The sequence below is a fragment of the Rhodotorula paludigena genome (genome assembly GCF_050403205.1).
Source record: "Rhodotorula paludigena JCM10292 DNA, Rt_paludigena_JCM10292v1_ctg12, whole genome shotgun sequence".
Classification (NCBI taxonomy): domain Eukaryota; kingdom Fungi; phylum Basidiomycota; class Microbotryomycetes; order Sporidiobolales; family Sporidiobolaceae; genus Rhodotorula; species Rhodotorula paludigena.
In genome coordinates, this window is record NW_027481446.1 from 301,758 (window position 1) to 325,690 (window position 23,933).

Below are 23,933 nucleotides of genomic sequence, written 5' to 3' on the forward strand. Positions count from 1 at the left end.
TCATCACTTGTCCTTCTGTCTGCTCGCTCTCTTCACGGGATATCCATTGCTCGAGTCTGCCATGTCCCGCGCTCCCGAGCTCTTCGTCGACCCGCTGGCTCTCCATTTTGACCGCCCAGCGGACGCGCCGATCCCAGATTCGCCCGCCGGTACTTAGCTCGACTGTCTCGGGCACGTCGAGGAGTACTGATTGACTCATACGTGCAGGACCTCGTTCGCCGCTGTCGGAGGCGCACTTGCTACACAATGCGCACTCAGAGTCGCTTGAAACGCGTCAGCCCGTTGTCCTCCTGCCTCTTCTCTGCCCTTGCTGATGCGCTCTGAGGCTGCAGGGACTGAGGAGGATTGGGTAAACGCGGCGCATCTCAACGGAAGCGGGATGAGCGTGCTGACGCCGAAATTTCCGCAGCTGGACATGCCCGTCCTTTGTCATCGCTTTGGCGAGTCGCCGAGAGGCACCGCCTTGCGCCAGGCCATCGCTCGCTTTCGCCTGCACTTTACGGAAGAGGCCACCAAGGAAGCGATGCCTCCGCGCTTTCCATCAGACCATCCTGCATGGCGCGACGAGCGCCTTGCCTCCGGCGCTGACGTTCACCTGGTGAGCCAGCCCAGTGTGCACTATTCTGGCGTTCGTGTCCACGGTGAGACATCCGCCGCAACCGTATCACTCTTGAAATCCGGACTGAACACTCTCACCTGCTTCAGCTGTTCGCCTGCACGTACGGGCCGAGGCCATTCCGCTCAATTACAACTACGCCACCAGTAGAGCGGAAGAAGTTTACGCCTGCGCTTGGACTGCTCCCTGCTCCGACGGTCGCTTTCGTTGTCCACGCGCATGTTACGCATGGAGCCGTCCGCTCCGCGCAAATCGCTTTGTCGAGGGGTTTGTCGGAAGAGACTACCATACAGGTAAGCTGCTCTTGCTCTACTGCCGGAACCCTGTGCCGCTTGGCACGTCGCGTTGCAGGGCTGACTGCCGCTGCGCAGATTGCCCCGGCCTCCCCGATGGTGTCTGGCGGCAGCTCTTTCCTGCTGGCCAATCCATGGCGGATTATCAAGGCGAAGCCTTGGTCAGGTGGGAATTGAGCGTTCCCGACTTGATGCCGGGTGGGCGGCACGAGAACGAGCAGGACTACTTCCTCCTCGAAGTCGTGGTCGACTATGTCCTGCCCGGGCCGTCGGAGAGGCCGTCGAGCTCCGGATCCTCAAGGGCATCTGCTCACCATGGCAGGCCCCAGACAGCGCTTCGCTCGCTGGCCAAGTCACCAGCATTCGAGGTTGTCACGAGGCGAACGAGACTCGAGCCGAGCGCGGTTCTGCGGATGTAGCGGTATCCCGATTGCCCATTCACATCTTGTCTGGACCTGTCAGAACCGCTGAAGAAAGCGCAGCACGGCCGCGTCGAAGTAGGCAGAAGCGGGATTGAGCGGGAGACAGGAGACGGCGGCGCCAGAGTCGCATACCTGGAGCCGCTCAGATTGCACGAGTGCCTCGCGATCCAGAAGCTGACGAGCAGTGCCCGAGAGGCTGCGGGCCCTTCCGTCTGGCCAGAATCGCTCGGAAAGAGAGAGAGAGAGAGAGAGAGCGAACAGCGAGAAAGCGCGCGAACGCGGTTGTCGCCGTCAGTCGAGACGGCAACGCGGCGCGTCACGCGCATCTGACGGCGGTGGTGGCGAAGGTGGCGCGTGACTGGGCGAGTGGGCCAGGTCGAGCTGGGCTAGGACCCTGTGATGCGCGCACCTGGCCAGGAGGTGCGAGGCGCGAGGCGAGCGGGCCGTGCACTTGGAGCGGGCGCGGGGAAGGCGAGCGCGCGCTTCTTCCTGTCAGGCTTGCGCTCCTTCCTCTTCCTCCTCCCCTTCTCTAGCCTCGCCGAGCACTCTTGCAGCCAGCTCGACCTCTCACAGTGAGCCGTAGCCACCCCCTCGTGCAGCTCTCACTCGTCCTCGTCGCATGCTCATCTCCCGCGCTCACACCTCGTCCAGATGTCCGCTCCCGTCGTCACCGCCCAGCCCGTCGAGGACGCCAACAAGCCCACCGGGACCACTCCTGCCCCGCCCGTCGAGCCCACGCCCGCCGCTGCCGCCGAGACGCCCGCTCCCGCCGCTGTCGACGAGGCCCCGGCGCCCACCGACGAGGCGGCTGCGCCCGCGACCAAGGCGGACGGCGCTGCCACGCCCACCAAGAAGCGCTCGCCCTTCGCCAACCTCGGCAACCGCCTCTTCCACAAGGACAAGGTGCGTCCCGCTCACCGCTTGCGAGGTCCCGACTCGCTCGGTCAACTTGAATCGTTTCTCTCACCCGACGCGCTGGTTGTCCGACTCCGGTCATCATTGAGTACGAGAAGTGTACTGCTTGGATGTGCACGTCGGAGGACGTCGACTCGACCTGGTTCAGCGACTGCTGGCTTTCACGCGGCTCTTGCGGCTAGGTCAGAGCGCACGTCAAGGAGCATCGCCCCGGTCTGCTCACCTCGTACACCTCTACTGACACCTCTCGAGGGATGCTCATGGCCTGCAGTCGGACCCGACTTCGCCGACGACCGAGCAGGCCGACCCGGTCAAGGAAGCGGCGGCTGCGACCGTCCCCGCCGCAGAGAAGGGTTCGTCGCCGCCTGATACTCTCCCTCGGTTACTTCAGACACTGATTTCAATCGGAATGCGCGCTAGCAGCTCCCATCGAACCCGCTGAGACGACCGAGACTCCCGCTGTCGCCAAGGCGGAGGACGCGCCCGCCACTGCTGCTGCGACCGAGGAGGGCACTGCCGCTGCTGCCGTCGAGGAGGACAAGAAGGACGAGCACAAGAAGGAGAAGAAGCCCAAGAGCCCGGGTGTCTTCGACAAGTGCGCTCCTGTCTTGATGCGCCAGGCACTCAGACGGTGCTGACAGGAACTGCGCGCTGGCTCGCAGGGTCAAGTCGTTCTTCGGCGAGAAGGAGCACCACAAGAAGGAGAAGAAGGGTAAACTGTCTACCCCCAATCACCTCGAAGCGATCACTGACGTGCATCGTGCTTGTGTCGCAGCCAAGACTCCGACGGAGGAGAAGGCGGAGCCGGTCGTCGAGGCTTCCCCCGCCGCTGCCGCCACCGAGACGGATGCGCCCGTCTCTGCCGAGGCGAGCGCGACGACCGCCCCCGAGGCCGTTGCGGCCAAGGAGGCCGCCGCGTCGGCCGCCGCGCCCATCCCGCAGGTCATCGAGCCCATCCCGGCGCCGATCGACGAGCCGACTCCGGCGCATATTGAAGAGGCTGCCACGTCTGTCAAGCCTGTCGAAGCCGCCGAGGCGGCGCCGACTGAGGAGACCGCCGCTGCGGCCGAGGAGAAGAAGGGCGACGAGATCAAGTTCGACGAGGCGGTGCGTTTGCCTGCTCCTCCTTGTCTACCTGCTCGCGAGCTGACGGGAGCGACTTTTCCGCAGACCAAGACGGAAGACAAGGCGGCGCCGAAGCGCGACCTCGGCAAGCTCTCGCGCCGTCTGTCCGGTGCGCTGCACGGTCTTGCTCATCGATTTCGCGAGCATACTGACCGACTTCCTTGCTCCTCAGCCAAGGTTGGCGCGCTCCTCAGCTCGCCGAAGAAGGAGAAGAAGGGTTCGTCGTGTCGCGCCACTGCGCCAGCTTGAACACGACTGACTGCCCTTCAATCGACCGCAGAGAAGGACGTCGTCCCCGCTGCCGACGAGTACGCCAAGGACGCCTCCCCTGTCCCGTCGACGTCGGAGGAGGCGCCCAAGATCGAGACCAAGGTAGACGAGTCGAAGCTCGAGTCGGCGGCGCCTGTCGAGGACAAGAAGGCTGACGAGCCTGCTCCCGTCGAGACGGCCAAGTTCGAGGAGCCGCTCAAGCTCAACGAGCCGATCAAGGCTGAGGAGCCTGTCGCAGCCGACGAGGCGAAGAAGGAGGAGGTTTGTCGTTCTCCCACCGCTTCTCTCTCGTGCGCGACTGATCCATCCCCAACAGGTCGTCGCGCCGGTCGACGCTCCCGCCGAGGAGCTCGCCAAGGACGCCGAGACCAAGAAGGACGAGACGACCGCCGCTACTCCCGCCGTCATTGCGACGGCCTAATCGCTCTCCTCTCCCTCCGAGTCTCTCGCCCGATCCCCTCGCATACCCACTCGCTCGCTTGCTATTCCCCTTATGTGCTCTCAGTACCCGCCCGCCCTCTCTTCCGCCTAATCGCCTGCCTCATGCCTCTTCCGCACTCGTTATGTCTCGCTCTGGCTCGTCCACATAGCCGATATCGACGCTCTCGTCTCCTTTCCACTCCACGCTCTTGCCCCCCTTATCCGCGTATCTCGTGGCTCTCTCCTGCAACACGTAATTTTGTCTCAGCCGACGGACCCGCCGCGGAGGCGTTTGCGACAACGGCCGAACGTTGAGTAAAGCAACGGACGCCGCCGGATGGGCCGAGCGAGGTGACCGGAATCTCAGCAGCTCCTGCTTTCCTTCCTGTGCTACACTCTTGCTTCTGTTCGAGTCCGTATGGCGTCTCCACGTCCCTCGCATGAGTCGGTTCCGCGCTCCAAGTGCGTCCAGTTCGGCCGCTTCGGCGCAGACGCTCGCCGTCCGCGACCGCCTGCGCAGGCTCCTCTGACTGATCGTCTGCGGCGGGTGTTGCAACGAATGCAGCCACAGCTCAATCGATCTGACCGACTTCAACTTGTACGATCTGCCTTTGCCGACGACGAGCAACGTACGGCGCGAATGACGCTTGCTGCTACCGAACAGTCCGAGCCCCGGGACCATCCCCAACTTCAGCCCCGTCCCCAACTTCAGCCGTTTGGCTCCCGGGGAACGTCTGCAGCGTGATCCCGCTGAGAAAAGCGCAAGCAGTGCTGAGCACCTTGACGGCGCACACGAGCCAGCGCCACGGTGCGTTCTGTCAATTTCCCGCCCGCTCTGCTATCTACCCTGACGTTCTGCTCCTTTGGTCAAGACCGCGACCACATCAACCACGTCGACTGATCGACCCGGCCGCGCTCGAGAGCGGTGTCTTTGGCGGAACTGACCAGCCGCGAGCCCGGGAGTACGCTACTGCGAGGGTATGGAGAGGCAGACAAGTTCACTTCGCTGATTGTCGTTTCATCTCTCTGTACAGCTGGAGAGATGATCCCTTGGCAAGGACGGCGTCTCCTGTGGTTTCCGGCTCCACCAACCGAGGCGGCGAGAACCCGGTAAGATTCTTGCTGCGCGAGCACCACATGACTGACTGATTCTCCGGCCCCGCATCAGCACCATCATCACCACGATGGGCGGCCGCACACTGAGATCTTCGGCCTTGACAGTGCTTTGCAAGGACAGGACGAGAGGTGCGAATCTACCTTTGCTGTTCTCACTCTGCTCATTCTTATCCGAGCAGGCGGACTAGCAGGGCCGAAAGTCCACTTGACGACGACTATCATACCTGGCTGAGAAAAGAGTGCGTCTCGAGACTTCTACAGCTTGCGCTGGGAAGAATCAACGACGCTCATACACGCGCGCAGGGCTGCCGAAAGGAACGAAGCTGCTCGCGGAGCACGGCAAAACGAGATGGCCTTGCGAAGGCACGACAAGACAACGTCCGTCTCGCTCTCGCTGGTACCTGTGACATGAGCCGCCTGAACCAATTGCTTCTTGTCGCTTGCGCAGCCGGCCGCAGCACAGTGGTGGTCGCACTCGTCACAAAGCGACAAGAGCTCGCCGCAACACCTCCCCGCGCAGTCTCGGCAAGTCTGGATTCGCTCAACGCAAGGTGGGCGTGAACTCCGACACAGACAACGAGTAGGACCTGCACGTTCCGCTCTCATGCGGGCGTGATCGGGCGAGCGTGCTGTACACTACACTTTTAAGAGCTCTCCATACTGTTCTTTGGTGCTCACCGCCCATCCACGGCAAGAGGGAAAGAAGCAAGCGAAAGTGCGCAACTTGAGAAGGCCAGCGCAAGCCGGTTAAATCCGCCGTTTCTGGCCCATGCCACTCCTCTGCGGCGGCCTGAGGACTCGCGAATGAGCACAGCGTTCCCTATCTAGCCCCCCTACGCAGGGCGGAAAGGAGACAGCGAGTCGGACAAGCCGCGGACGCCCTTGCAGGCGGACGCGTCGCCTCGAGTCTTTGCCCTGCGCTTCCTTGCTCCACACGAGTGGGCGTGAGACACGGACGACGGTCTCAGACAATGCTCGTCACGCCGGAGGACCGAGAACCGGAGAATTCCTGCAAAGTGTTGACGCAACAAACAAGGAGGGCTATGTACTTGCGAGGTGGAGGAGCAAAAAAGGCAAGTTCAGACGCTGATTATTTCAGGGCGCTGCTGCAAGGGTAACCTGTGCCTGCTGCCAAGCGGCGACCTTGGCCGCGCGCTCCTCCTCGGTCTGCTGCACAGGCTGCCAGATCTCCTCATCACCGGCTTCAGCCCAGCTGAGCTCGTCGCCTTCCTCAAGAATCAAGGGCGTCGGAGAATTGACCTGTGAGGAAGCGAGCGTGGCGTTGCGCCGCCGGGTCGGTGAGGATGGTTACGCTGTCAATCGACGAGACAGGGCCGGGGCGGGGCACAGCGAGGATTTGAGCAAAGGAGGTCTGCTCTGGATGGCAGATGAAGTTAGAGAAGGGCGAGGCAGGAAAGTTGTCCTGCACGAAGATCTTGAGATGCTCAATGAGCTGGCGGAGCTCGTCGTCGTCGCCCTCGCGCATGTGCCAGATGCTCTTGAGGAAGCGGCAGAGTTCGTTGGCGTTCTGCGCAGGGCAAAGAAGAATAAGCGTGGAAGAAGCGCGAGAGAGAGAGCAAGATGCTGCTTACCTGCGTTGCCTTTTGAACCTCTTGCGGCGCTGGATTGTCAAGTGCCAGACGCCCGGCCATGGCGTAGACAAGAAGGTTCATCGAGCACGGAAGGCGGATGGGCACCGTCGCGATTGGCATCAGTGAGCGGGCCGGCAGAACCTCGTACCGGTCACGACCGGTGCTGTAGAGGGTCGTTTCGGCTGTGACAGTGTCGATATAGTTGAAAGAGTGGAACGTGCAGGTGTAGGAGTAGACAGGGCGAGCGATGGCCGCTTCGGCCTCTAGCTTGGCGTAGAAGTCGTCGAACGAGGGGTGGAAAGGGGGGCGAGCCGCAGCATCGGCCTGCGCGCGGTTGTATGCGTGAACAACGGCGCACGCAAGGCGCGCAAGAAGCGACGACGTGTCGGGCAGAAAGTGCATCTCGAGCTTGTCGAGTGCGTTGTGCTGCGTCGCGCAGACTGCGCCACAGGTCTCGAGTCAGCGGTTGGGTGTCGAAAGAGACTTCTTGGCTGTGCCACTGACGCGGGAACTTGTTTGCTGGAAGATCGTGGTGCGCCCATGACGGCACGGCTCCAGCGCGGATCAGCGCCTCGAACTGCACGAGCCAGCGACTGTCAATGAGAACCGACTCCGTCAGAAATCGGCGTGCAGCCTACCTGGCGGGCCTGCGTACGCTTCGGCACAACGTGTGCCATGTACAGCACCCACCCTTGGCCACCTTGGACCGCGCAGCGCTTGACGGGCTTCTCGCTCTGGTCGAGCCCGAGACAGGGGACCGCCGCGGCTTCCTTCCAGGAGATCTCGGTGACGTTCTTGTCAGGCTGAAGCACAGTCCGAACAGAATTGCTGTACCGACACGGGTCGTACGGGTGCGGAAGTAGGCTGACGAGCCTCTTAGTCAGAGGGCTGTCGTTGGCTAAGGAAACGACCGAGACGGTGTCGGCGTCCATGGACAGCAAGACAAAGCAGGCGCAGGGTAGCACAGGGTAGCACAGGCGAAGGGTAGCACAGGCGCTGACCGCTAGGGCGCAGAGTGGGAAACAGAGAGGAGGGCGAAGTAGACAGTAGTCGAACCTTAGGCGACTTGGCAATTGTTCGATTTGAATCTGATCAGGTTGATCGTGTTGCGGCTTGCATGTTACAATTACGTCTTGCTCAACGGCGCGTGGGCTCTTGTCGCGCGCCGGTCTTGCTTCCTCTCTCTTCAAGCATGAAAACAGTCATGCGAAAAAACGAACGGGCAATGCGAGCCGAGGCGTTGACGATGACGGGAGCAGAGCAAAGTCGAGGGGATCACGCAAAATGAGAGGGAATAGTGCGAGAGGGAGAAAATCCAGTGTCTGTGAGTCTTTATCCCCAAGAAAGCGAGCGACCGGCGCCGCATCCGCCCGCATGCACCTGCTCAGTCGTCGCCGTTGAGCGAAAAGTGCGTCACCGTGTTCCACAGCCTGCCCCTCTCGCCCTCCTCGTCCGCCCAGCCCGCCCCACCGCCGGCCGCCGCGCCCTCGTCGTCCGCGAGCCCATCCTCGACGCGCTGCGCCCTGCGGCGCTCCTCGCGCGCGCCGACGAGCTGCGTCGTAAAGCTCGACAGCTTGGCGCACGCGCCCTTGGTCGACGAGCCGGCGCCGGGGACGCCCGTGAGGAACACCTCGGCGCGCGTCGCGACGAGCTTGTCGAGGATGCCGTACAGGCCGCTGTCGAGCGCGCCGAGCGAGAGCAGCGGCGAGCTGTCGCTGCTTGTGGCGGATAGGCCCGTACCGGTTGCCGGTGAGAGCGGCGCGGTGAGGTTCGTCAGGCGCTCGAGCAGCTCGAGCGGGAGCGCCGTCTCGTCGCCGGCGGCGAGCGCGTCAGCGAGAAGCGCCTGCTCCTTGGAGAAGGTCGTGAGGCGGAGCTGGCCCTGGCTGAACGTCTTTGCAAAGTCGCGTAGGAAGCGGCGCATCGCGGCGTGGTGCTGCTCCGTGACGACTTTGGCAAAGGTGCCTGAGTGCGCGACCTCGCCCGCCGTGCCCGCGGGCGAAAAGGACGGGTCGAGCGACTCGATCGGGTAGTCGGTTGCGAGGTAGACGGCGCCGAGCGACGGGTACTGGCGCTTGAGCGCCGCGAGCTTGTGCAGCAGCGACGAGGCGCACGGCGCGAGGTTGTCGGGCGTGAGCGTCTCGGTGCGCCAGTGGATCGCGACGAACGGCGAGAGGCGCGCCGCGAGGACGTCGGCGAGCTGCGTCCACGTGTCGGCGTAGGGGAAGTGGGCGAACGCGTCGGGCGGGTCCATGTCGAGCGAGGGTGCGAACGACGCGGCGACGGCCGGCGAGAGGATCGGGAACCGCAGCTCGTAGTTGAACGCGAGGACGTCGGGGAGGACAAAGGCCGCGTCGCGCAGGCTCGACGCGCGCGACGACTTGGACCCGACCTCGCGCGAGCGCAGCGTGTTGATCACGCTCTCGCCGAAGCCGAGCCGGCCGGACTCGGAGCGGTGGTAGCCCTCGGGCGGGAACATGGCGAGCGGCGAGTGGCCGGAAAAGTCGAGGCGGGTGCGCGGCGCGCGCAGGCACAGGTTGCGGTTCGGCTTGGTCGGGACGGCCGTCGGGTCGGACGCAGAGTCGATCTCGATGGCACCCGCAGAGTAGGTCGCTTTGGCGTTCGCCATGGTGACGACCTGCGCAGACGGCGGTGGGTCGCGCTGCAGCGTCCAGGCGACAAAGTCGTCCTGCGAGATGGTCGGAATGCCGAGATCCGAGAGCGAGTCTTCAGAGTAGTAGAATGCGAACGGGTTCTTGTAGCAGGTTCCGAGACGGGAGCGAGAAACGTTGGGCAGGACGAGGGTGCGATTCAGGGCGAGAGCGAGAAGTCCGAGCTGGTACAGGTGCTGCTGCGCCTTGGTCTCTTGCTCGCCTGAGGTGCAGGAGCGTCAGCGAGCTGCAAAAGTCGAAGAGGGGAAAACAGAAGTACGCACCTAGCCAAGCCGGGATGAGGAACTGGCAGCGCTGGCCCTCCTGTGCGCCGCAGACTTCGGCATCGAGCACGTCGGCGGGGACCTTGTCGGGTAGTGGCGGCGCGGACGGGTTGGGCTTGACCCACTCGGGAATGTCGACGACGAGCGGCGGGCGGTCGAGGTCGTGCGGGCGCTTGCGCTGCGCCGGGTAGCGCGCGGCGGGCTCGAGGTCGTCGTGCGCGTCGAGGGCGGGGTCGTCCTCGTCTGCGCCGAAGTGGATCTCGAGCAGGCGGAGCTTCTCGAGGGCCGTGCGGTCGACGACGGGGACAGCGTCCGGGTCGGGCCCTCCTCGCGCGCGGGATCCAGCGAGCGCGCTCCACCACGAGTTGGCCTGCGGTGCTCCTGCGTCTGGACTCGAGGCCGAGCTGGACCACAGGAAGGCGGCGCCGAAGCTGACGAGGGTGACGAGCATCCACCTGCGCAGGCCCGTCCTCCCGACACGGGCGGTGAGCCACGTCGCTGCGTCGTGCGAGTAGGCGTGCACGGCACCGCTGGCACTGCCTGCGTGCGCGCCTGCCCTCCTCGTGCGCGGGCGGGACGACGCGAGGGCGCTGCTGGCGGCACTCGACGGTCCGAGGCGGTGCGAGTGGGACGACGCCGACGCCGCTGCGGATGCGACGGGGATGCAGTACGACGGAGACGCGTCGTGAGCGGGTGCCATCCCTGCACAGCCCTTGCCTCGCCCGACTGCGTGCGGCGGAGCGGGAAGAACACGGGCGACCCGACTGCGACGAGGCGTGAGCGAACACGGGCGATCCCTCGACCCGCACTCTGCCTGCGAGGGTGCAGATGCTTGTAATGAATCTGCGAGTGCATCTTGTAGTTTGTGTAACCCCATTTCAGCTCTCCCAAGCCAGTTTACGGTGCGCCGTGTCTCGGAAAAGCGAGCCGAGGGCGAGGGCGGGGCGGGGGAAGCGCAACCGTGCTCGACACGGTCTCGGCGCACCGCACCGCACGAGCGCGTGCCACAGCCAGAGAGCAGCCTGCACAGGCGCACACGGCCCCAGCGCACCCTCGCACTCGAGCTCTCGCGCGAGCTGCGACCCGTGCGAGCGTCTGTCGAGCTCAGCAGCGTCTCCCTCAGCGCGGCACTCCTCTCGCGCGCCGGCTCTAGTCTAGTCTGAGCAGGACGGGTGCTGGTCCAGCGACTGCACGAGCGCACTCAGCATGGCCGACATCGCCCAGCCCGTCGCGTCGCAGGTCGCGACGCTCTCGTTCTCCTACTTGCATGCGCCCGACGTCCGCTCCATCTCGGTCAAGCGCGTCGTCAACCCGGTCCTGTTCGACAACCTCAACCACCCCACCGATGGCGGACTGTACGACCCCGCTTTCGGCCCGCTCGGCAGGGGCGACGTGTGAGTACACCACCCCCTCCTCAACATGCCCGTCGACGAGGTGGTCTCGAGGCTGCAAGGCAGCAAAGGCTCGCCTGGCACTTGCACGAGCTCGAGCACAGCTGTGGACGCGTGCTGTGCCCCGGTAATAGATGCCACCCTCGAATGAACCCGCTCACGCTTCCCCTCCCGCAGCTGCACCACCTGCAAGTTGACCTCGTTCGACTGCCCCGGCCACTTTGGCCACATCGACCTCCCCTCTCCCGTCTTCCACCCGCTTTACCTGGTCCAGGCCTTCCAGCTCCTCCGCGGCTGCTGCACCTACTGCCACCGCTTCCTCGTCAACGACGTCCAGGTGCGTTCAATTTCGAGACCGCCACCTGCGCCCGACTGACGCCGTCTCGCCCACAGCTCTACAAGCAGATCGCACGCCTGACCCTCCTCGAGCACGGTCTCGCGACCGCCGCCCTCGAGCTCGACGCCGTCTTCCAGGGCCCGGCGCCCGTCTCCAAGGCGAAAGCCGCCGCCGCGGCCAAGCAGCGCGCCGCGACCGCCGGCAACGACAACATCGAGGACGCCGACGCGGGCGAGTCGACCGACGAGTCGCTCGACGAGTTCCGCGCGCGCCTCGACCAGTTTGTCGCGCAGCAGGTGCGCGCCGCGAGCAAGGGCAAGCAGGTCGGCGCGGGCCAGGGGCAGGGGCACAAGGGCCGCGACGAGTACAAGGAGAGCGGGAGCGTCTTTGATGTCCGGAGGAGGGTCATCAGCCAGTTCTTGAAGAGCCTCGGAACCAAGAGGCGCTGCGAGCACTGCGGAGCGTGCGTCGCCGCTCGTCCTTCCTCCGCCCTTTCGCCCCATCGTACTGACGCATCGCTCACACAGTCACGCTCACCGCTACCGCAAGGAGGGCCACACCAAGATCCTCGAGTACTCGCTCGTCGCCAAGCAGAAGGCGGCGCACTCGGCGCTCGGCATTAAGCGCCCCAACGTCCTTACCGACGAGCGCCTCGCCGCTGCGGGCGCGAAGAAGGCGTCGAACGGCAAAAAGGCGAATGGGATGGACGTCGACGGCGCATCGGACGACGACTCGGACGCCGAGGAGGACAACGCGATGGAGGTGGATGGCGCGGCCGAGGAGGAGGAGGACGCCGACGAGGCCGACTTTACGCGCGGCCGCCAGACCGAGCGCATCGTGACGCCGGACGAGGTGCGCGCGCACCTGCGCCGCCTGTTCGTCAACGAGCAGCACCTCGTCACGCTCATCTACGCGCCGCACGGCCCGCTCGCGCGCGCGTCGGCGGCGCGCATCCCCGGCACGACGTCGGCGTCGGGCAAGCCGCACGCGAGCGCCGACATCTTCTTCATGGACGTCGTGTCGGTCCCGCCTTCGCGGTTCCGGCCCGCGGCGACGATGGGCGACCAGGTGTTTGAGAACCCGCAGAACCAGCTCTTGAACCAGATCCTGCGGCAGACGATCGTCGTGCAGGACCTCAACGAGCGCCTGCTCCGGTTCCAGCAGAACCCCGAGGCGGAAGAGTTCCTCCGCGACGGCAAGCCCCGCTACGCGCCCGCGACGTACACGACCCAGCTGTACGAGGCGCTGATCGACCTCCAGGTCACCGTCAACTCGATGATGGACTCGGGCAAGAACCCGGCGCCCGTCAAGCAGGGCAAGCTCCCGACGCCTGGTGTCAAGCAGCTCCTCGAGAAGAAGGAGGGTCTCTTCCGCAAGAACATGATGGCGCGTCTCTCATCCCGTTTCGCTCACTCACGTGAGCTCTGCTGACGAGGGATCCGGCTCGCAGGGCAAGCGTGTCAACTACGCCGCGCGCTCCGTCATCTCGCCCGATGTCAACATTGAGACGAACGAGATTGGCGTCCCGCCCGTCTTTGCGCGCAAGCTCACGTTCCCCGAGCCCGTCACGCGTCACAACCTTCACGAGCTGCGCAAGATGGTCATCAATGGCCCGCACCAGCACCCGGGCGCGAGCTTCATTCAGATGGAGGACGGCACGCTTCTGTCACTCGTATGTCCCTCTCTCGCCCAGTAGATCTCATCAGCGTGTCTCACGCCGACTCGACCCGCAGGATCGCATGTCGCTCGAGCAGCGCCAGGCCGAGGCGGCCAAGCTCTTCGCACCGGAGACCATCGCACCGCGTCTTGCAGCGTCTTCGCGCCCCGACGTCGGCCTCCCGCCTACGCGGACGCAGCAGATCAACCGCAAGGTGTACCGCCACCTGCAGGACGGCGACATCGTCATTCTCAACCGTCAGCCGACGCTGCACAAGCCGAGTATGATGTGCCACCGCGTCAAGGTGCTCAAGGGCGAGAAGACTATCCGCATGCACTACGCCAACTGGTGCGCCCGTCCCGCTGCGTCCGAGACCCGCTCAAGCTGACTCGTTCTGCGACCGCAGCAACTCGTACAACGCCGACTTTGACGGCGACGAGATGAACATGCATTTCCCGCAGTCGCTCACGGCGCAGGCCGAGGCGCGCATGATCGCCAACACGGACAACCAGTATCTCGTGCCGACGTCGGGCAACCCGCTGCGCGGTCTGATCCAGGACCACGTCGTCGCCGGCGTTTGGCTCACCAACAAGGACACGTTCTTCACGCGCGAGCAGTATTACCAGCTCATCTACGGCGCACTGCGCCCCGAGGGCGACTACACGGGCGAGGGGACGGTCAAGACGTTGCCGCCGACCGTGTGGAAGCCGCAGCCGTTGTGGACGGGCAAGCAGGTCGTGCGTACTGTCCTTTCGATTCTCTCTGCTTCTCCATCGGCTGACGTCTCTCGTCTTGCACAGATCTCGACGTTGCTCCGCAACATCCAGCCTCCCGACATGTGCGGCATTCACTTCTCGTCGAAGGGCAAGGTGCCCGGCGCGCAGTGGGGCACGCTCGGCGCCGAGGAGGGCGAGGTCATCGTGCACGACGGCGACATGCTCACCGGCATCATCGACAAGGCGCAGATCGGTGCCTCGGCGTACGGTCTTGTGCACTCGGTCTTCGAGCTGTACGGCGCGACCGTTGCCGGCAAGCTCCTGTCGATCCTCTCGCGCCTCCTCACCAAGTTCCTCCAGAGTCGCGCCTTCTCGTGCCGCATGGACGACCTCATCCTCACCGCCAAGGGCAACCACGACCGCCGCCGCATGCTCCAGACCGTCAACGACAAGGGCCTGTCTGCCGCGCTCGACTACACCGGCCTCAGTGCGGCCGACCGTGCCGACCCGGCGACGGCCGACGACCTCCGCGCCCGCCTCGAAGAGATCCTCCGCGACGACTACAAGCTCGCCGGGCTCGATGCGACGGTTGAGGGCGAGACGAACCAGGTCACGACGCAGCTCATCAAGACGTGCCTGCCCAATGGTCTCGTCAAGCCCTTCCCGCACAACAACATGCAGACCATGACGGTCTCGGGCGCCAAGGGCTCGAACGTCAACGCGTCGCAGATCTCGTGCCTCCTCGGCCAGCAGTCGCTCGAGGGTCGCCGCGTCCCGACCATGGTCTCCGGCAAGACGCTCCCGTCGTTCAAGGCTTTTGAGACGGCGCCGCGCGCCGGTGGATTCGTCGCCGGACGTTTCTTGACGGGCATCCGGCCGCAGGAGTACTACTTCCACTGCATGGCCGGTCGCGAGGGTCTCATCGACACGGCTGTCAAGACGTCGCGCTCGGGCTACCTCCAGCGCTGCTTGATCAAGCACCTCGAGGGCCTCCGCGTGCACTACGACCACACGGTGCGCAATGCCGACCAGTCGGTGCTGCAGTTCCACTACGGCGAGGACTCGCTCGACGTCACCAAGCAGAAGCACCTCCAGCAATTCGAGTTTGCCGTGCGCAACATGCAGTCGATCATCAACCGCTACAAGCCGCGCGAGGCGCTCGCGCGCACGACCGACCTCGACGACGTCCTCCCCGAGGCGATGAAGAAGGCGCTCAAGAAGCCCGACCTGCACCCGCCCGTCCTCTCGCTCGCTTCGCCGTCGACCGTCTCGGGCGCCATCTCGGAGCGCTACGCGCGCGCGATCGAGGGGTACATCAAGGACCCGAAGCAGCGGTTCCTCCGCCCCCGGAAGAAGAAGGACATGGCCGACTGGCCCGCGCACATCCGTCGCGACGAGCTCATCTCGGGCGAGCACTTCCGCTCGCTCATGAACATGCGCTACATGCGCAGTCTCGTCGAGCCCGGCGAGGCGGTTGGTCTCCTTGCGTCGCAGGGTGTTGGCGAGCCGTCGACGCAGATGACGCTCAACACGTTCCACTTTGCCGGCCACGGTGCCGCCAACGTCACGCTCGGTATCCCGCGTTTGCGTGAGATCGTCATGACGGCGTCGCAGGACATCAAGACGCCGACGATGAACCTGCCCATCCTCGAGGCCGTGTCCGACTCGCGCCTCAAGACGTTCTGCCAGTCGTCGACGCGCCTCACGCTCTCGCAGTGCCTCGACAACGTCGTCGTCGAGGAGCGCCTGACGCCCAAGACGAGCGACAACAACTACACGCGCTCCAAGCTCTACACGGTCCGCCTCAACCTGTTCCCGCGCGCCGACTACGAGGCCGAGTACAGCGTGTCGAGCGAGCAGATCCTCGCCGGCATCGCGCGCACGTTCGTCCCGCTGCTCGACAAGGCCATCTCGAAGGAGATCAAGCAGAACGACAAGGAGAACGTGCGCGAGGCGGCCGAGATGAAGGGCAAGGCTGTGCGCAAGGGCGGCAAGGGCAAGACGAGCGGTGCTGACGAGGACGGCGCAGGCGAGGAGGACGCGGGCGTCGTCGGCCGTGGAGACGGCGAGGAGATCGATGGCGATGCCGACGATGAGCGGCGAGGGCGGCAGGCGGACGACGAGCAGACGTACGACGACGAGGACGAGGAGGGTGACGCGGCCGCCGACGCCGAGGAGGAGCTCGAGGCCAAGTTCAAGTCGGCCGGCGACAGCGATGCCGAAGACGACGACAGCTCGGACGACGAGGACGAGGACCCGGCGGCGCAGGCGCGGCGGTCCAAGGCCGAGAGCCTCGAGCGCATGAAGCTGTTCGAGCGCCGCGTGCCCGGCACGTCGCGCTTCGTCAACAAGCTCACCTTCGACAAGGAGGACGGCGAGTGGTGCGAGTTCGAGCTCGAGGTGCGTTTCGTCCCCAAGTCTCTTCACACTGGCACTAGCGGCTGACATCGCGTGTCTACAGTTCTCCTCGCAAGCCTCGAAGCTCCTTCTCGTCGGCATCGTCGAGGAAGTCTGCCGCAACGCCATCGTCCACGAGGTCGCCGGCATCTCCCGCTGCTTCGTTGCTAAGGCTGCAAACACGAACGCTGCTGCCGAGCGCAACGCTGTCACCGAGGGTGTCAACCTCCGCCAGCTGTGGCAGAACGGCTACGGCATCGTCGACCTCAACCGACTGGGCACGAACGACATTGGCGCGATCCTGCGCACGTACGGTGTCGAGGCCGCGCGGACGTCCATCATCAAGGAGATGTCGGCCGTCTTCTCGGTCTACGGCATTGGCGTCGACTACCGCCACTTGACCATCATTGCCGACTACATGGTGCGGTTGTCGTTTGCTTCGGAGGCCGCGTACCTTGCTGACGGAGCTTGCCCCCTGCAGACATGCGAGGGCGGGTACAAACCCTTCAACCGAACCGGTCTCAGCAACAACTCCTCGGCCCTCCTCAAATCTAGCTTCGAAACCACTTCGGCTTTCCTTTCCGAAGCGGCGCTCTTCGGCGATTTCGACACCATGGTCGGCCCTTCCGCGCGCATTGTCGTTGGTCGGCCACCCGAGGCGGGCACGGGCGCCTTTGCCATTCGCTCCGTTGTCGAGGCAGCAGCATGAGAGGAAGAGGGGTGGGAGGGGAGGCGCTCGTAGCGCATGTAGCATTCTCGTCGTTGGACATCTTTTGCATCTTCTTCTGGTCGTTCAGGTGACGAACGTGTGAGGCGCGAGAGCTTTCGGCAATTGGTGCCGGCGAGAAGATCAATATTCGCGCGACTGACACCGTCGTCACCTCTTTCACTACCACGTCTTGCGCATCCCTCCACCATTACCCGTGTCTCTTGCTGCTTCGCTCAGTGATCGTTACCGCGTGGCTTCTGGCGATTTCCAGCTGTCCTGCGAGCGTGCTGTCGACATCTGCCTTGTCATCAGTTTGATCGTCTCGAGTCGGAGGCAGCGCTTCTTCGGATGCTTTCGAGGCCTGCGCTGAGCGCTCACGGCCCGCTATAGCTCCCTGGGCATTCCCGAGACCGCCGTGGCGGTTGCATGTCCAGGGGAAGCCTCGCGTCGTGTGCTCCCTCTCGCTTGAGCTTCAGCAACTCTCCTGCCGCTTTGCTGACTGTCGAGGGAGTTTGTCACGGCGGGCTGGCATGGAGCGTGCAGCGGATTGAGAGGAGCGGCACTGAGGTACATTGCATTGATGCTGCTCGACGCAGGGGCTCAGCACGCAGGACATCAAGACGCCGACGATGCACCTGCCCATCCCCGAAGGGGCACAAGCGCTACACGCGCTAGGGCTTCTACACGGTCCGCCTGAACTTGATCCCGCACGCCGGCGTCGCACGTGCAACGATCTCGGGCCGAAAGTCTGGATCGCGTTAAGCGTGAGGCTGTTTGGGCGCCAGTTGACCGTCACGCCGCGCACCGATGGCAATCTCACCTCTGACTAGGACAAGGCTAGTAATCAAGAATTGAGCTCGAGGTGTGTCTTGTCCCAAATTTTGAACGCTAACTCCCAAAAGTCTGACAATCGTGTATCCACAGTTCACCTCGCAAGCCTTGAAACTCCTTCTTGTCGTCTACGGCATTGGCGTTGACTACCGCCACTTGACCATCATCGCTGACTACATTTGCGTTTGTCGTTTGCTTCGGAGGCCGCGTGATTCGCTGACAGAGCTTGCCCCCTGCAGACGTGCGAGGGCGGGTACAAACCCTTCAACCGAACCGGTCTCAGCAACAACTCCTCGGCCCTCCTCAAATCTAGCTTCGAAACCACTTCGGCTTTCCTTTCCGAAGCGGCGCTCTTCGGCGATTTCGACACCATGGTCGGCCCTTCCGCGCGCATTGTCGTTGGTCGGCCACCCGAAGCGGGCACAGGCCCCTTTGCCATCCGCTTGGTGGTCGAGGCAGCAGCGTCAGGGGTGCATGGCAAGGTACAAGAGGTCGAGCCGGCAGCACGAGGAGTCGAGGGATGCGAGGCGCTCGCAGCGCATGTAGCAGTCTTTCGTCGTTGGAGATCCTTCACATCTTGTACTTTCACGTGACGAGCTCTTGAAGCTCAAGTTCTCTCGTCAGCCTATGCCGGCGAGGAGGCGAATGTTCGCCCGGCCCACCACCATCTTCACCCCTTTCATCGCCACGTTCCGCGTACTTCTCATCCTTCGCGTGTATTTCTTGCTCTTCCGCGGCGTTCTCTCTTCAGCGCGGCTACCGGCAGTTTCCATCTGCCCTGCGAGCGGCCTGTCAACGACCCTCTCGTCATCAGTTCAACCAGTCTCGTCGAATTCCGCACTTCGTCAGAAGCTTGAAAGGCGTGCAATGAGCACCCACGGCCCGCTACAGCTCACTCTGGGCATAATCAAGCCCTCCGTGGCGGCGCACCAGCCGCATGTACAGGGTCAGTTTCGCTCCGTCTCCCGCTCGATATCCAGTCAACCTTGCTGCCGCATTGCATGGCTTACGACAAAGACTTGACATTCTGCACTTGCAGAGATCATGCAGCAGATAAAGAGGAGCGGTATCGAGGTGCGTCGCACTCGCGCTGCTCGAAGGAATCCCAAGCTTTTCACCTCGGGGACTGACCTGGTCCCGTTCGTAGATTGTTAGAAGCAAGCGGATATTCTGGCAACCAAAAGACGCCGAGCAAGTGCGTTTGAAGCTCCTTTTCTCCGAGTCGCGAGCGTACTCAGTCCTCACTCGACGTTGCACAGTTCTACGGCGAGCATCAAGGTCCGAATACTGCGTTTAGATACGCTAGCATGCTCACTTACCCTAGCAACACCTCCCAGGGCGCTTCTACTTCCCCCGCCTCGTCCAGCACGCGACCTCGGGCCCGTTCGTCGCGCTCGCACTGTGCGCGCCGGACGCGATCCAGAGGTGGCGCGCGCTGATCGGCCCGACGCACGTGTACAAGGCGCAGTGGGAGCGGCCCGAGACGCTCCGGGCGCGGTACGGACTGAGTGACACGCGCAACGGGTTCCACGGTGCGCAGTGTTCTCTCTGCTTGGACAGCTGCCTGCTGCAGCGGGAACTGAGGCATCTTGGGTCGGTTTGGCGCAGGGTCGGACTCGCCCAAATCGGCGGCAAAAGAGCTGGAGCAGGTGTTTGAGAATTGGGACACGCGGTGGTGGCTCGAGCAGCGGAGTCAGGGGAAAGAGCTGTCGTAACTTGGATGAGCGGCACAACCTGACATGGACATTGCGTCCTCACTCCGGTTCACGCTCTGCTGTGCTGTACAGCGTGATGTCAGGGTGGCTGATTGCCTCGAATGCGCCAGGCAGGACGTTCGCAAAGGAGGGTGCGACATGCGAGGGTCTACAGATTTTGCGCAGAAGCCTGCGTACCGCGGAAGATAAGGCTCAGTGACAACGCAGAGAAGAGCTTCGAGGTGTGCGCACCCTCAGCTCCTCCTCGACAAGTCTCACGCACGCCGCTGGGAGCGGCCAGTCGTCCGGATGCTCCTCGTGGAAGATGACCCTCACGCCCGGTCCCATGCGCTTGACCAAGTCGGTCCACCGAGCGATGCGCTGGACCCAGTAGGGGACGACAAGTGTGCGCAGCGGGAGGCAGAAACCGCTGATGTCGCCGTTGACGCACGAGACGAGGGTGCCAAGCGCTTTCTCGGCAGCGGCTCGCGCGGTCGCCGGCGCGGAAGGAGATTCGAGCGAGGAGATCGACCATTCGCTCGGGCTGGCGACGATGCGGAGGTGGTGGATGGGGAGACGGCGGCGACACCACTCGACGAGCTGGTCGGGCGCCTCTTGCGCAACGACGAATACGAGGTTGTGCCTCCCGCCTGTCCTGGTGCCCCCTAGTCGGTCGTATTGTTCATTGACTTCCAGCGTGACTGAGTCGATCCGGCTGACTAGGTCGGGTGGCGGGAGGAGGTAGTTGTACTCGTCCTCGGGCTCGGGCATTTGCACAAAGAATGAGGCGTAATGCAGAGCAAGGTGCCGCAGAGCGGGTAGCGTTGTTGGAGAGAAGAGTCGTTTCTTATGCGCGGGGAGGGCAGTTGAGAAATCGGCGTTCAGAATAGCGAGGCGAGGGAAGGCGCCTGGGCGTTCGAACCGGACGAATGTTCTCCGCAGTGACAGGAGCTGCAGCACTGTCCGATGGGCGTTGCGTAATCATACCCTCGTCACCTCGCGAGGCAATTCTCCAGACTGACCTGGAAGACTCGTCAACGACGAGATGTCGAGGTTGCAGTCAACGAGGTGAATGGCCCGCAGGTGCCGACATCGCGCGGCCGCGTCGTCGAGAACGTCTTGCCAGCCATAGGCAGCGTCGGCCTCCACAAAGCGGAGGACATGCACGGATGCGGCATCGCCGCGGGACGCGATGCTCGCGAGAAAGGCCCGCGCCTGCTCGATGCGACGAAGAGCGACATCGTGCAGCAGCTCGGCGCGCGCAATCTCGCCGACGAGCCTCGAGAGAGCGAGCAGTGGCGCGGACCGGTCCATTGCGAGCTTGATGTCCGGGTCGATGTCGGCGAAGACGAGGCGGACGATGCGAGCGACGAGCTCTGGAGGGAGCGCCTGAAAGCAAGGCATCCGGGGCGGGTTGTCTTGACGACGGTGCGAGCGAAGAGACAGAAGCAGGAGCAACAGAAGCGACGCAGGACGGTGCGTGCAGCGACGGGACTGAAGAGGAGACGCGGACAGAGCGACAGAGCGAGGAGAGGTCGGAACAAAGCCTCTGCGCCGAGTCGCACCAGCTGCAGCGCGGGACTTGCCAGGCTGCGCACAGTCGAGTCTACGCTCGCTCAAACATGCAGGCGCAGGCCAAGGGCGCGGTCGACGTCGACCTGCTGCGCCTCGTCGGGTCGACGTCGCTGCAGAACCAGCTCGAGGGCATCGTCGGGCCAAAGACGCTCGTCCTCACTCCGAGCCTCGCTGGCCCACTCGGACTCGTCACTGAAGTCGGCCTGCTCAAGGTGAGTGTCGTCGCTCTTCTCCTCCCCCACCTTACCGCCCCTCACGGATGTCGCGCTCACTTACTCACGCGCGCGCAGAACAACCATGCGGTGACCAAGATGTTCTGGCTCGAGCCGGGCGCACTCGCAGAGGCAGAGCGCAACATTGTCTACATCTGCCGCCCCGAGGTCCGCTGGATGCGCATCATCGCAGGTGCGGCCTCCGACTCTATCGCTCGTTCAGTGGGCTCCTCGAGCCGTTCTGGAAGCCCAAAAAAGGCGCAGCGAGTCAGACGGGTCTCGGAGAATAGGGCACGCAGGCGAATACGGCGAGGCTAACCTGCCCTTCCGCGCCAACAGACCAGATCCGCGCCATGCCGCAAGCCAACCAGCACAACTTCCACCTCCTCGTTGTGCCCCGAATGACGACGCTCTGCACGACCGTGCTGTCTGACTTGGGCGTGCTCGGATCGGTCGACGTTCAGGAGCTTCAGCTCGGATTGATCCCCCTCGAGAAAGACGTCCTCAGCCTTGAATACGAGGACGTGTGGCGTAGGACGGAGCTGGTACGAGGAGCACATAAGTATCCATGGTCAATGGCCGCTGACGCCCGCCAGCCTTGCTCAGGACGGGGACTTCTCGCCAGTGTACGACCTGGCCAAGGCGCTCATGACGGTGCAGCGGGCGTTCGGAACCATCCCTCGCATCATCGGCAAGGGCGAATCTGCTCAAGTAAGTCGCGCGATCTCTCACGCAACACGATGGGCGATCTGACGCGCCGACATTCCTAGCGACTGCTCGACCTCCTCAAGCGATTACGGCGAGAACAGCCAGCAGCCGCTTCCGCTTCCACGCCGCTGGCCAGCGGGTTCATCGATTCGATGATCGTTCTCGACCGACAAGTCGACATGGTCTCGGCGCTGTGCACGCAGCTGACCTACGAGGGCCTGGTGGACGAGGTGGTCGGGATCAAGCACTGTGCGCTTTGCCCTTGCACAACGCGTTCACTACTCCCTGACGCGCTCGTACTGCAGCTCATGTCGACGTCGACCCGAATCTGCTCAACCCCGGCCCGGCGGCGTCCACTTCGACTCCCTCGCAGACGTCCTTCGGCGCAGCGCAGCCCCCGCGCAAGCGCAAGCACCTCCTCACCTCGTCGACCGACTCGCTCTTTGCCGAACTGCGCGACAAGAACTTTGCCGTCGTCGGGACGGTGCTCAACCGCACCGCGCGGCGGCTCAACGACGACTATGAGAAGCGCCACCAGGCGAAGACGGCGGCGGAGCTGAGGCAGTTTGTTGGGCAGCTGGGAGGGCTGCAGAGCGAGCACCAGGCGCTGCGACTTCGTGCGGCTCTCGGCGTTTGGTACGGTGCGAGGTGAACGAGGCTGACCTGCTATGTACCCTCGCAGACACGAACCTGACGGAGCAGATCATGGGCTTGACGGTCACCGACGACTTTAACATCGCACTGGAGGTGCAGCAGAGTGCGTCGAAATTGTGCACTGACACCTGTGGTCCTGCGGAGTCTGACCTCGTACCCATCAGACCTCGTTGCCGGAGTCGACCTCTCGACACAGGAGAACACAATCCGCGATCTGATCAATCAAGAGGTACCGCTGCGAACGATCTTGCGTCTGCTGTGCCTGTACAGCCTTGTTTCTGGAGGCATCAAGCAGAAGACGCTCGAGGAGTTCAAGCGCGACATTCTCCAGGTACACGACACCTCCAGCGCTCGCATCCTCTGTCACTTACCCATGCGTTGTACGGCTACAGACCTACGGCTTCGATCATCTCCCTCTGCTCATCTCCCTCGAACGTCTCAACCTCCTCGTCCGCCCTCCGCCTACCACGCGCTCGATGCCGAAACCTCCCTTCGTTGCCGCGCGCAAGCCTCTGCGCCTCATCGTCGACGACGTAGACGAGACGAACCCGTCCGACCCGTCGTACGTCTTCTCGGGCTACGCGCCGCTCGGTGTCCGGCTCGTGCAATGCGCACTCGGCGGCGCAGCGGGCGCGCAGGCGGGCGCTGGCGCGGCGAGCGGAGCAAACGGTGCAGGCAACGGCGCGGCGGCGCTAAGCGGGGTCGTCGGGACGGGCGCGGCGAGCTTGAACGGGTGGAAGGGGCTCGAGGAGGTCGTGCGGGCGCTGCCGGGCGCGACGTTCGACGAGTGGCAGCGGATTGACGAGGGCGCGGCGAAGCGACGTGCGCTCATTCTCGCGCCATAGGTTGCTCATCGTCACTGACTGTCAGACCCTGCAGCTCCGCCTGGCGAGCTTCCGACGACGATTGTCTGCTTCATTGGCGGGATCACCTTCGCCGAGATCTCGGCGCTGCGCCTGCTGAACCGTCAGATTCCGAGTGCGTTGTTCGTCTTGGCATGCTTTAACCGCTGCTGACCTTGCGCGTGTGCAGCGCGGCACCTCCTGGTCGTTACGACGGACACGGTCACTGGCAGCTCGCTCCTCACGTCCCTCATGCCACAGCCGACCCGCTCGACGGGCGATGGTACCTCTAGGCCGTTGTAGTAGAGCTGTGCTAGCACTTGCTCCGTGTTGTATTGCCGACATTCGCTCGCACTTGCAAGTTGGCGCCTCGACGCGTCGCTGCGCGCGACTTGTTCGCTTGACATCCGCGCGCGCCGCTCGTGGGAAGCCCTCGCCCACCTGGAGACGCTCTCGTAGGCCCTTGCTACCCTCTCGGCCCCGCGTATCCGCCTCCACGCCTTGCCGCA

General features: G+C 63.9%; 7 protein-coding genes across 7 annotated transcripts; 4 read left to right on the forward strand and 3 right to left on the reverse strand.

Annotated features, from left to right (window-relative positions):
- Positions 1-1,982: 1,982 nt before the first annotated feature.
- JCM10292_001156 (uncharacterized protein) lies at positions 1,983-4,062 on the forward strand (the record flags this gene model as incomplete). The annotated part of the gene is made up of 9 exons (XM_076648013.1): positions 1,983-2,234; positions 2,518-2,599; positions 2,670-2,841; positions 2,909-2,958; positions 3,022-3,353; positions 3,417-3,480; positions 3,544-3,588; positions 3,652-3,902; positions 3,958-4,062. The coding sequence occupies 9 exons, from the start codon at positions 1,983-1,985 to the stop codon at positions 4,060-4,062; spliced, it is 1,353 nt and encodes a 450-aa protein (XP_076506522.1).
- Positions 4,063-6,272: 2,210 nt separating this feature from the next.
- JCM10292_001157 (uncharacterized protein) lies at positions 6,273-7,701 on the reverse strand (the record flags this gene model as incomplete). Its single annotated transcript, XM_076648014.1, has 5 exons — positions 6,273-6,437; positions 6,490-6,705; positions 6,770-7,209; positions 7,274-7,346; positions 7,408-7,701. The coding sequence occupies 5 exons, from the start codon at positions 7,699-7,701 to the stop codon at positions 6,273-6,275; spliced, it is 1,188 nt and encodes a 395-aa protein (XP_076506523.1).
- Positions 7,702-8,153: 452 nt separating this feature from the next.
- On the reverse strand, positions 8,154-10,401 carry JCM10292_001158 (uncharacterized protein; the record flags this gene model as incomplete). Its single annotated transcript, XM_076648015.1, has 2 exons — positions 8,154-9,640; positions 9,702-10,401. The coding sequence occupies 2 exons, from the start codon at positions 10,399-10,401 to the stop codon at positions 8,154-8,156; spliced, it is 2,187 nt and encodes a 728-aa protein (XP_076506524.1).
- Positions 10,402-10,907: 506 nt separating this feature from the next.
- RPA190 (DNA-directed RNA polymerase I core subunit RPA190) lies at positions 10,908-16,908 on the forward strand (the record flags this gene model as incomplete). The annotated part of the gene is made up of 10 exons (XM_076648016.1): positions 10,908-11,095; positions 11,270-11,429; positions 11,486-11,892; positions 11,957-12,815; positions 12,880-13,101; positions 13,163-13,434; positions 13,493-13,823; positions 13,887-16,202; positions 16,264-16,620; positions 16,681-16,908. 10 exons carry the CDS (start codon positions 10,908-10,910, stop codon positions 16,906-16,908), a joined length of 5,340 nt encoding a protein of 1,779 aa, XP_076506525.1.
- A 1,698-nt stretch (positions 16,909-18,606) lies between these two features.
- On the forward strand, positions 18,607-19,454 carry JCM10292_001160 (uncharacterized protein; the record flags this gene model as incomplete). Its single annotated transcript, XM_076648017.1, has 6 exons — positions 18,607-18,685; positions 18,779-18,813; positions 18,887-18,934; positions 18,999-19,017; positions 19,077-19,271; positions 19,348-19,454. 6 exons carry the CDS (start codon positions 18,607-18,609, stop codon positions 19,452-19,454), a joined length of 483 nt encoding a protein of 160 aa, XP_076506526.1.
- Positions 19,455-19,602: 148 nt separating this feature from the next.
- JCM10292_001161 (uncharacterized protein) lies at positions 19,603-20,837 on the reverse strand (the record flags this gene model as incomplete). The annotated part of the gene is made up of 3 exons (XM_076648018.1): positions 19,603-19,623; positions 19,686-20,392; positions 20,456-20,837. 3 exons carry the CDS (start codon positions 20,835-20,837, stop codon positions 19,603-19,605), a joined length of 1,110 nt encoding a protein of 369 aa, XP_076506527.1.
- Positions 20,838-21,055: 218 nt separating this feature from the next.
- On the forward strand, positions 21,056-23,727 carry VPS33 (tethering complex ATP-binding subunit VPS33; the record flags this gene model as incomplete). The annotated part of the gene is made up of 11 exons (XM_076648019.1): positions 21,056-21,220; positions 21,299-21,413; positions 21,560-21,765; positions 21,827-21,931; positions 21,991-22,177; positions 22,234-22,545; positions 22,611-22,685; positions 22,747-22,913; positions 22,975-23,404; positions 23,462-23,560; positions 23,615-23,727. 11 exons carry the CDS (start codon positions 21,056-21,058, stop codon positions 23,725-23,727), a joined length of 1,974 nt encoding a protein of 657 aa, XP_076506528.1.
- Between the last annotated feature and the right edge of the window lie 206 nt (positions 23,728-23,933).